The 11,885-nt window shown below is 40.1% G+C and overlaps 1 protein-coding gene across 1 annotated transcript in view; it reads right to left on the bottom strand.

Moving 5' to 3' along the window:
• cct2 (chaperonin containing TCP1, subunit 2 (beta)) overlaps nucleotides 1-10,921 on the bottom strand; it is a 24,539-nt gene extending 13,618 nt beyond the window's left edge. The window contains exons 1-8 of the mRNA XM_028570418.1: nucleotides 10,815-10,921; nucleotides 9,275-9,349; nucleotides 9,041-9,106; nucleotides 7,723-7,834; nucleotides 6,397-6,473; nucleotides 5,332-5,444; nucleotides 2,609-2,811; nucleotides 1,440-1,540 (exon numbers count right to left, since the gene is read on the bottom strand). Of these exons, the coding sequence (XP_028426219.1) occupies nucleotides 1,440-1,540; nucleotides 2,609-2,811; nucleotides 5,332-5,444; nucleotides 6,397-6,473; nucleotides 7,723-7,834; nucleotides 9,041-9,106; nucleotides 9,275-9,349; nucleotides 10,815-10,817 (750 nt within the window). The 5' untranslated portion in view covers nucleotides 10,818-10,921. The remainder of the gene's footprint in view (nucleotides 1-1,439; nucleotides 1,541-2,608; nucleotides 2,812-5,331; nucleotides 5,445-6,396; nucleotides 6,474-7,722; nucleotides 7,835-9,040; nucleotides 9,107-9,274; nucleotides 9,350-10,814) is intronic.
• Between the last annotated feature and the right edge of the window lie 964 nt (nucleotides 10,922-11,885).

Below are 11,885 nucleotides of genomic sequence, written 5' to 3'. Positions count from 1 at the left end.
ACACACACACACACACACTATTATCTATATTATGGTCACACTTAAATATATTTATATATTTATATTATGGTTAATTACTTTTGCTGTTATGTAATTACATATTTTTCAATCTAAATTTCACGTCAATTACTTACATTACAGTATTTTTGTTTTGCACTATGGCCACTTCACTTTACTTAAAGGAACACGCAGACTTATTGGGACTTTATCTTATTCACAGTAACCCCCAGAGTTAGACTAGTCCATACATACCGTTCTCATCTCCGTGCGTGCTGTAACTCTGTCTGACGGCTCCAGCATTAGCTTAGCCTAGCACAGATCCTGCAGGTAACTGGTTCCAACTAGCCTACTGCTCCCAATTTTGACAAAAGTGACAAAATAACACCAACATGTTCCTATTTACATGTTGTTGATTTGTAGAGTCACAGCGTGTACAAAAAACAACGCAACATGAGACACAGCCGTCTTCTAACAGTAAACAAACCTGGAACTATATTCTCAGACAGGCTTGCTGCGAGCATATCACTCCGCCCAAGTACTATATTCTTCCGCCTGAGAATATAGTTCCCAGTTTGTTTACTGTTAGAAGATGTCTGTGTCTCATGTTACGTTGTTTTTTGTACACGCTGTGACTCTACAAATCACAACATGTAAATAGGAACATGTTGGAGTTATTTTGTCACTTATTCGGAGCAGTAGGCTAGTTGGAACCAGTTACCTGCAGGATCTGTGCTAGGCTAAGCTAATGCTGGAGCCGTCAGACAGCGTTACAGCACGCACGGAGATGAGAAGGGTATGTATGGACTTATCTAACTCTGGGGGTTACGGTGAATAAGATAAATTCCCAATAAGTCGGCGTGTTCCTTTAAATACTTTTTATATAATGCCACTTCACATTCATTCAGTGTTTTTTTTTTTTTGCACATTGTCTGTTGTTTGCCTGTTGTTTGGTTGTTTGTTGGTTTGTTTTTATTGTGGAAAAACTTCTTCTGTAATAAGTGAATTTCCCCATTGTGGGATAAATAAAGTATTATCTAATCTAATCCAAGCGAGCCCTTTCTCTGTGCATAACGTAGAGTTTTTTCTGCCCGTCTCTACGACGTGTAAGGATGAACAGCCAATCACAAACATTATTAGATCTTGGTAGAAGCATGCTGCGTGCTTATTGGCGCTCTGACGCTGATGAGATTTACTCCTTTAGGTATTGAAATTTGGTATTTAATGACAGAATTTTTTGACGCTCAATACTAAAAAGAGGCAATTCGGTCGGTGCCTATAAAGTATTGTATTCGGTACCCAGCCCTATGTAGAAGAAGCTGCAGAAGATGTTGAGCAGAACACACAAGTGGTGATGTGTGTGTGTGTGTGTGTGTGTGTGTGTGTGTGTGTGTGTGTGTGTGTGTGTGTGTGTGTGTGTGTGTGTGTGTGTGTGTGTGTACCTTGATCTTGTCAGTGTCCATGCCGGTGTTGGCGATCAGGATGTTAACGTTCTCCAGCCTCTTCGGTTGGTTCACTCCGATTTTCTTGTCCAGCAGGAAACCTGGAGACGCAGCGGAGACGTGAACATTGCAGAAAACGAGATATCGGCACTCGCACTCCCGGGGAGGTCACGAGAAGTCTGAAAACGTGTCGGTACTCATTGTTCTACGGTACCGTAGGCAATTCTCCAGAAGACTGAGCGTTTTCTCCTGATTATAAATAAATCACACTCTGCTTGGCCCCTCCACTGCACACCAAAACAGCAGGTTTATAAAAAATATATGCACTGCTCCCTCCAAGTGTTCCTAATAATGTGTATCCTACAATGCACATTGTAAGAGGCGGCCATGGGATTTATGGTTTTGTTTTTAACCGTGGTATCAAGAAAAATTTAATTTCACTGCTGTTGGTATTGATGGCTCTTTGGTTTTAGACACCGTGGAATCTTGGTCTCAAGAACCCCCCCCACACACACACTTCAACCATTTATTCACACACACACACACACACACACACTTTAAGCATTTATTCACACACACTTTAACCATTTATTCACACTCACACACACACACATTTTAACCATTTATTCACACACACACACACACTTTAAGCATTTATTCACACACACACACACACACACACACACACTTTAACCATTTATTCACACACACACATTTTAACCATTTATTCACACACACACACATTTTAACCATTTATTCACACACACGAACCATTTATTCTCACACACACACAACCATTTATTCACACACACACATTAACCATTTATTCACACACACTAACCATTTATTCTCACACACACATTTTAACCATTTATTCACACACACGAACCATTTATTCACACACACACTTACCATTTATTCACACACACACACACACATTAACCATTTATTCACACACACATTAACCATTTATTCACACACACTTTATTCTCACACTTCATGTCCACATGAAGAAAATGGGACAGGGACACACACACACACACACACACACACACACACACACACACACACACACACACACACACACACACACACACACACACACACACACACACACACACACACACACACACACACACACACACACACACACACACACACACACACACCTTCGTCCAGGTAGGAGTCAGTGAGGCTGCCTCCCAGCTTCTTGATGATGTGGATGGCCTCCAGGTTCCCAGAGCCCTTCAGCCTCATGACGGCGGCGACGGCCAGCTGGGAGAAGTGATCTTTGTGGTGAGTCAGCAGTTTGGAGGACAGCGTCGTCCGGGCGATGTTCAGCAGGTCCTCCTGGAAACGAGCCGAGTCGTTGCTACGTAGACCGGGAGGGTAAGGAGGAGGGAGGGGACAAAAGAAGAGTAACGGGTCAAATATCATAACTGAGGGTTTTGATGCTGGTGATGGATTTCTCTCTCAATCAGCTGAATTCAAGCTAAATTAAACTTGATTGTACAATTGTTATTTCTCACCAGTTTCTACAGGGAGTAAGGATAAATTGATCTGAATCGATATATCGATCAATGATACAATATCATTGATGCAAAGTGAATGTATCGATTCATACAGCAGGGAAATAGAATATATTTACTAGTGGTGCACGATATATCGGCTGCCGATATGGTCATTTTTTTTAACACATCGGTATTTGTTCAATGTCAAATTATATATAATTATACATTTTTTATTCTGAAAGTCTGATGACAGTCATATTTTGCACACAGTTAAAGGTGCCCAATATCAGTCATTTCAGAAAATAAATCACAAAAGTAAAAAATTGCATTGCAAATGCATTTTGGAAAATAGTTCTTTATTTGATTATCATAAAAATGTGTTTTCTACACAGAGATATCGACATCTGTAAATATCGTTATCGGCCATAACAGCAATATTAATATCAGTGTTGGGAGTAATGGCGTTGAATGTAAAGTGGCGCCTTACTACAATTTGGTTGACTGAAGCGCGAGGTGACACCAGCTTCCTGGAGAGAGCAGCTGATGTCCGACTACCACTAAACACAAGACAGCGACAATGGCGACCGAGCCAGGGAAACTCAAAGTTAGCGTTAACGAACTGGAAGTCCCGGCACTACTTCTCGCTCATTGATATTAAAAAGGCAAGAATGTTTATGTCACATGCACGCTATAACCAGGAAGAAAAGACTTTATCTACGTCTGCCTCAAGCAACTCCAATCTTATGAAGCCCCTCACATCACCACATGCTAACAGGACACTTGTTGCTGCTGCTAACCCAAGCCCGAGCCTAAATGCAGCGAGCGTGAGCTCCAGCGAAGGAGACGGAGCCACTCTGTTAAAACAACCAATGCTCGATTTTTCGGGTCAGCAACAGGTGACCAAGGCCGAGCTGAACACATCAATCAGTTAATAAACATCTTTGACGTTAAAGATGTTATAGAAAGTCACAGTTACTTTGCTGAGTAACTAATTACTTTTACAATGTGGTAAGTGAGATTCTAACTCAATTACTTTTTGGGAGAAGTAATTTTTAACTGTAACTAATTACTTTTTTAAAGTAAGATTACCAACAATGATTGATATCGGTTATCGGTATCGGCCACAATTTTCAGATCGGTGCATCACTAATATTTACTGGGGAAAATGTTGACGCGTTCAATACTTATTTTCCCCACTTCATATTTTATTTGTTTTTAATGTAAATGTCTGGAAAAGCTCAATAATAAAATTGCCAATTCATATTTTAGTTGCTTTTAGGGAGTTGATATAAATAGAAATCAGATTGTCCAAAGAACTGATATATCGTATTGTGATCAAAGTTGTGATTTACACCCGTACGCTGTTTCTGACGCAAAAAAATGTATTATATTTAGAAGCAGGGATGCACCGAATCCAGGATTCGGCTTCGGCTGGATATTGGGCTTTATGACGGAGTTCGGTTTCTGCCGAGCATTAGAATTTTTTTCCACCGAACCCTACCCTGGTCACCGTAGTGACGGCGCCGTTGATTACGGGAAGGTGTTTACGTAGGTGGAGCGTTCAACGCAGCAGGCTGGGAGGAAGTGGACATGTTTGTTGTTTGGCAGTACTTTCAGTCAAAAGAAGGCCATTCAAGTCCAGCTACATGTTCAATCTGATCAATGCTGATTGGTCCGGTGGTGGCGAGGACCCTGAACTATACACAACATGGCCGCTGTTACAACATCTGGTCTGAAACATCTGGAAGAATACGAGTTGTTCATGAAGGAATCTCCAGACAGCAGCCAGAATGCAGCAACTTCAGGTACAGCAAAGGAAGGACAGTCCCTGTTTACTTCATTCATGAGTTTACTGGGTTCATGGACTGAGGATGGGAGGAGGAGGCGGCACAATCTCAACCAGGGGGTTCAGGGTTCGGCCGAAACCCCAAAAATCTGCATTCGGTGCATCCCTACTTTACACCCGTACGCTGTTTTCGAAGCAAGAATTAACTACTACACTTTTGTAGGGCTGTCCTCGACTAAAGAAATTCTTAGTCGACTAACACTTATACAATTTTGTCGACTAATCGATTAGTTGATTTAATCGACAGAGCTGTGAGCTTTGAGAGGTGGTTAAGACTAGAAAAGCACAATATAAATGTAGTTAATTAACCATCTGTAAAACTGAGTTTCTCCACAATTAATCCTGCAAAAGCACCACTTTAAATCTTGTGTTTACCATAAATGTGCTCAGAAGTTTCTTGGAAATGAGTAATTAAGCATGAATAAGCATAAAAAATGACTAATCGACTAAAGAAATCTTAGTCGACTAAGACCAAAATGACCTATTAGTCGACTAATCGACTAAGAGGTGGCAGCCCTACTCTTGTGTGTCTCACCTGTGATCCACGGCGGCCTCCCTCAGAGCGTCTCTGGCGACCTGAGTGGCCTTCCTCCAGCCAGAGATGATGGTCTGTGGGTGGATCTTCTTGGAGATCAGCAGCTCTGCCTCCTGTAACACCAGCGATGGTTTAAAAAGCAGCGGTAAGTGATACGACTCTTTAAATGCTGTCTTTTTTTTTTTTTTACTTTATCCTGGCACTGCTATAGATAGTTTTTATATTACTAGGTCTACATTATTCTCTTATATTGTCCATATTTAATGCTGGTCTCTAGACTTTATCCGTGCACTATTGGACTTATTTGCACTATACCATGACACACACACACTCTCATAGAGCACCTTAGCATGCAGACTGAATCACAGGGTCAGTCCCTGCCCTGTCACTGCAAGCGTCTCATGCTTATACATCCCTTAGTACATTCATATGGATTTTTTTTTATTTAGTATCTTTTCTTTTATTGTCCATATAATTCATGTGGATTTGTTATTTCCATCCATCCATCCAGGCTTTGACTCCAAACAGTTTTTCGAATATAATTCAAATATTTAAAAAACAAATAATGATATTCAAACGAATATTAGGCAGTGCTTAATAAAAAAAAGAACCTGTTATGGGCAATTTTTTTTTTGCAACTGTGTTTGCTTGTAAAGGTTGTTTTCAATTCAGACTCCGAGGCTTTTTCACGCACTACACGGCTACGGTGAAAGCTCCGAACTTTCTGTCGAAAGCATACTGTTTGTGTTTAATCCAGGGTCTGACTTTTATTTTAAAAAATTTAACAAAACAGTGGTGGCAGTGTGTTTTTCTTCTGAAAACATCATTGCCTGCCTCTGACATTGACTGATACACTGCCCTCTGGTGGACAGAACATTACAACTTAAGTTTGAGACCAATATAGGTCTTACTGAAGGCGTTTAATGGTCAAAATATTAATAAATATTCAAATATTAATAAACGAACTTCAAATATGAGTTTCGGGCAAAGGTCAAAGCCCTACTATATCCATCCATCCATCTCCTGCAGGATTCATTTTTTAATTAAAGACAAACGGTATTTTACCCGCAGCAGCTCTGCAGCGAGCACGGTGACGGAGGTCGTCCCGTCTCCGACTTCATCATCCTGAGTCTTTGACATGTCTGGAACCAAAAAGGAGAATTTAAATTAAAATTGTCAATTCTGCTCATTGTTTTTATTCCGATTTACTTTGACTCCTTCTGATAAACTGGCGAGTGGAAAGCTATCGCACGAATATACTTTTACAGCATTAAATGTTGCTTTAATGTTTGTTCTCTGTTACGTAAACCTGCAAAATACACAACTGATTTGTATGAGATGAACCTTCATTGCATCAAGTTTTCCCTGCTGGCTAAACAGGACCAATGTTTCACAATGTTGTTGAATTTTCTTTTTCTGTTGTGTGTGTCTCTCTCTGTGTGTCTGTGTGTCGGTGTCTCTGTGTGTGTGTGTGTGTGTGTGTGTGTGTGTGTGTGTGTGTCTCTCTCCGTGTGTGTGTGTGTGTCTCTCTCCGTGTGTGTGTCTCTCCATGTGTGTATGTCTGTCTCTGTGTCTCTCCATGTGTGTATGTCTGTCTCTGTGTGTGTGTGTGTCTCTCTGTGTGTATGTCTGTCTTTGCGTGTGTGTGTCTCTCCATGTGTGTATGTCTGTCTCTGTGTGTCTCTCCATGTGTGTATGTCTGTCTCTGTGTGTGTGTCTCTCTCCGTGTGTGTATGTCTGTCTCTGTGTGTGTGTGTCTCTCTGTGTGTCTCTCCATGTGTGTATGTCTGTCTCTCTGTGTGTGTGTCTTTTTGTAATTATCTCTTTGATTCCCAACTTGATCAGAATCAGGTTTTTCACATACAAAGAATGTGCCTCTGTGTTTTGGTGCATAACAATAAAACATTCAAAAAACAATATGAAAAGATACAAAAATTATTATATAATATGTATCAGGTTTTTATTTTCCAAATTAATTGATATATTTGTGCAGTTACGCGCAAAACTTATACATGTATAAGATGAACTTTCATTGCCATCTTTTTATGTACATAAGTTAATTTCTGCTGACTTTAAAAGACCAAAAACCAGATTCACCGTTTTCACAAGTTGCCAGACAATTTTATTCATAATTTCTTTGATTTCTAACTTTATCAGAATCGGGTGTATAGCCGGGGAGATTTTCACATAACAATAATTTGTCTGCGATGTTTTGGTGCACAACAAAAACATTCAAGAATGTGAAAAAATATGTAAAAGATATCTTTTTTTTTTTTTTAAATGAAAAGGAATGTACACTTTGTGCAAAGCTTCACAGTATAAAGACTAAAGAAAAGGTACAATATACAGAGATAATCAGTGTGTCTGCAGATATTCTGCAGCTTCACTCACCAACCAGAACTTTGGCAGCGGGGTTGTCGACTCCGATGGCTTTCAGGATGGTCGCTCCGTCGTTGGTCACCGTCACCGAACCGCCCTTTCCTCCACCCAACAAGATCTTGTCCTGAAGAGAAAGACGAGAGGAAACCGTTCAACCACATTAGCCTGGAAATCCAGACCCAAATCCAAAAGGTTAAAAGGAACACGCCGACTTACTGGGACTTTATCTTATTCACTGTAACCCCCAGAGTTAGACTAGTCCATACATACCCTTCTCATCTCCGTGCGTCTAACTCTGTCTGACGGTTCCAGCATTAGCTTAGCTTAGCACAGATCCTGCAGGTAACTGGTTCCAACTAGCCTACTGCTCCCAATTGTGACAAAAGTGACAAAATAACTCCAACATGTTCCTATTTACATTTTGTGATTTGTAGAGTCACAGCGTGTACAAAAAAACAACGTAACATGAGACACAGCCATCTTCTAACAGTAAACAAACCCGGAACTATATTCTCAGACAGGCTTGCTGCGAGCATATCACTCCGCCCAAGTACTATATTCTTCCGCCTGAGAATATAGTTCCCGGTTTGTTTACAATTAGAAGACAGCTGTGTCTCATGTTACGTTGTTTTTTGTAAACGCTGTGACTCTATAAACCACAACATGTAAATAGGAACATGTTGGCGTTATTTTGTGACTTATTGGGAGCAGGAGGATTACTGGAACCATTCACCTGCAGGATCTGTGCTGGCCTGATGCTACTGGAGCCATCAGACAGCGTTACAGCACGCACTGAGATGAGAAGGGTATGTATGGACTAGTCTAACTCTGGGGGTTACAGTGAATAAGATAAAGTCCCAATAAGTCGGCGTGTTCCTTTAAGGGTCTGGCAATGAGTGGTAAAAATGGCCCAACTCGAGGGGCGGCACCAAGCATGCAATGGAAAATCTCACTGCACGGAATTGGATAACACTACGACCAATAGCAACAATACACAGGGTGACGTATCCAGAGCCCCATACGCTTAGCTATCAGATAGTAGATTAAACGCTTAGACACCAGCGGAGCTAACTGGTAGATTAAACTCTTAGCTTAGCATTGAACGCTCCACCTACGTAAACACGTTCCCATAATCAACGGCGCCGTCACTATGGCGACCAGCGTAGTGCGTGTAGTGCAAGCGTAGGGTTCAGTTTGGTGGAAAAAATTCTAAGGTTCGGCAGAAACCAGAACCCCGTCAAAAAGCCCAATATTCGGCAGGATCTGAAGCCGAATCCTGGATTCGGTGCATCCCTGATAATAACAAGCTCTGGAGATTAAGATGACCTACCATCCCCTTCGGGCCGAGAGTGCTCTTCACCAGATCTCCGATAGCAATGGCACCGATAAAGGATGACTGCGGAGAAAACACACACGTCGAAAAAACAAACTCAGTTAAATAAAGTTTCAGAGGTTTATTACCTTCCCTTTTACACTTGTGAAATGATAAACCAGACAAGTTAGCTTCACCGATAGGAGAAGACCAAAATAAATCCCCTAAATCACAGATTTAAAACAAACCCACAAGTCGTGCAGTCTCAGCTTTCTCTTCGTCAGCTCCATGTCTGAAGATGTTGACCGGGGCCATCGATAAGGACGCCTGCAAACAGTTTGTCACACAACACAAGGGTTAAGGACAATACAAATGATGGACATTTGTGAACCAAATTTTAAACTTTCTAAAGAAATGTAAGACTGTCAAGCCTTTATTTTTCAAAAATGGTATTTTAGACATCTTTAAGAACCCGCAGATACCCTGAATATCATCCACACAAACTGACAACAATACACAACACAATAGTTCTGATATACTTGTGTTTAGGGCTCCAGAGTGCATCCGCATTTTTTCTATTGTAAGTTTTAGTTCTCAGGATGTCCTACTCTGATGTATTACTCTGTTTTTAGGGATGTAATAATCCGATATATTACTCTGTTTTTAGGGATGTCCTACTCTGATGTATTACTCTGTTTTTAGGGATGTAATAATCCGATATATTACTCTGTTTTTAGGGATGTATTACTCTGTGTTTAGGGATGTCCTACGACATTTTATGGATGTCCTACTCTGTTTATATCTCTGTACCAGTGATGCTGAAAACACAATTGATCAGTTTTGCAAGACGCTACATACAACACATTTGCTGCCTTAAAATGGACTACCTTGATTTTATTTTGATAGCATTATTGTTGATACTTTGGGTTTAGGGCCCTCACAAAGCTAATTTAAATTTATACTGTTCAGATACATGTTCTGAGTGTGTGAAAGGGGCTACAACATACTTTATTGTGCAAACCGGTCTTATAAAATGACAAATATATGATTTAAAGTTACCTTTTTTGGGATTTGACATGTACCTTTATTCACATTTTGCTATAGAACAATTTCCCTCGGGATATATACAGTTCTATCTTATCTTGGAGCACAATTTCGCGAAGACGAAAGCATTTATTCCGAGCATCAGTGAACGCAGCATCAGCCGAGCCCTGCATCATGTGGAAACCGCTAGAAGCTTCCAAATCGAAAAATATTCACAAATAAATCAAAAATGTAAAAACTATTGACAACCAACACTGTAGTTAAAGTCAGTTAGAAGTCGAAGTTGAGTGTGGTTTGACTCACACATTGTATTTATTACATTTTCTTCTTTTTATAGTCTGTAATAGCTGATTTGTTTCTCTTGACAGCCACAAAGCCCGAATGACAAGCTAACGCAGCATGCTAACGGGCTAACCTGAGAAGAACAAGAACACGCAGTCTCTGACAAATACACCCTCAGACACAACAGCTAATATTTTATTAGCTGTAGCAGACCCGACAGCATCACCAGATCTTTTATTTTAAATTAACAATTACTTTGAGGCTGTTAGCTTAGCTGTTAGCGCATTCATAGCGTCCATGTGCTTGCTCGCCGGTTTGTACCGCTAGCTAGCTAACGGACGCTACGAACAACGCTTCCAGCGCGTGAAGTTGATTTAACAGACTATCTGTGAGTTTAGCTACCTATAGATGTGAAGCGTTTATTTCTTAACGGTTTATAAAACAGTAAATACATGTTAAAACTCACCATGATGTCTGTGATTCGGGGCTGAAGCTGGAACGCACACAGAAGAAGGGCTGGGCTGGGGAGTGACGCAGTTACGTAAAAACGTGATGCTGCGTTCGTTGCAGATCATGGAAGACACTATCTGTTAAAAAATATGCCCAAATATGCTTATTCATTCTTGTACACGTTTTGTTTAACGTGTATTACGTGTGTTCTGTAACCTACACAACAATATCCATAATACAACAATAATACTGTATAAATAAACTATATACATCATGATACTTGATGTACTACATGATACATATCATTTATACATACAATTTTATGACCATTGCACATATTACATATACTATAAACATTTGAACATCCCCTGATCATTATTTTTGCACATCCTGCACACCCTGTACAGCCTTCTTTCCCTTTTTAAAGCGGTGATATTACACATATTTATTATAGTGTCTTTTTACATACTTTTTATTGTAATATATTTCATTTATTTAGGCCCAGCTGTGCTTCCAGCTCGGCCTCCAGCTCCCTGCTCCCTCTCCTGAAACTCCAGCACAGGGGCGATTTTAGACCCTCTTTAGGGGGGCTCAAGCCCCCCCTAAATTTCATCTCAGCCCCCCTAAAAATTATAATAATAAAAAACATATACACTACTGGTCAAAAGTTTTAGAACACCCCGATTTTTCCAGGTTTTTATTGAAATTCATGCTATTCAATGTCTTATAGTGCTCTGAAATGAAAGAATAGAACAAATAAACAATTTAAGTTAAAAGATAAATCATGGAATCAATTTATAAACCAAAATGTATTCTAAATTTTTGACTCATCAAAGTAGCCCCCCTTTGGCCGATATAACAGCTGAACACACTCGTGGCGTTCTTTCTACAATAGAAATCAAATATTCTTCAGAAAGTTTTTCCCAACTCTGTTGCAGAAGTTCCCATAAATGTGTGGCACCATTTCAAGCTATTGATTGGACTTGAACTGCTAAAATTTCAATAAAAAACTACAAAAATTGGGGTGTTCTAAAACTTTAGACCGGTAGTGTATATATTTTAGTGCTTCAAGTTAGAGTTTGCAAAC

The sequence above is a fragment of the Perca flavescens genome, chromosome 23, assembly GCF_004354835.1.
Source record: "Perca flavescens isolate YP-PL-M2 chromosome 23, PFLA_1.0, whole genome shotgun sequence".
Taxonomy (NCBI): Eukaryota; Metazoa; Chordata; class Actinopteri; order Perciformes; family Percidae; genus Perca; species Perca flavescens.
This window is presented reverse-complemented; position numbering and strand designations above follow the sequence as displayed.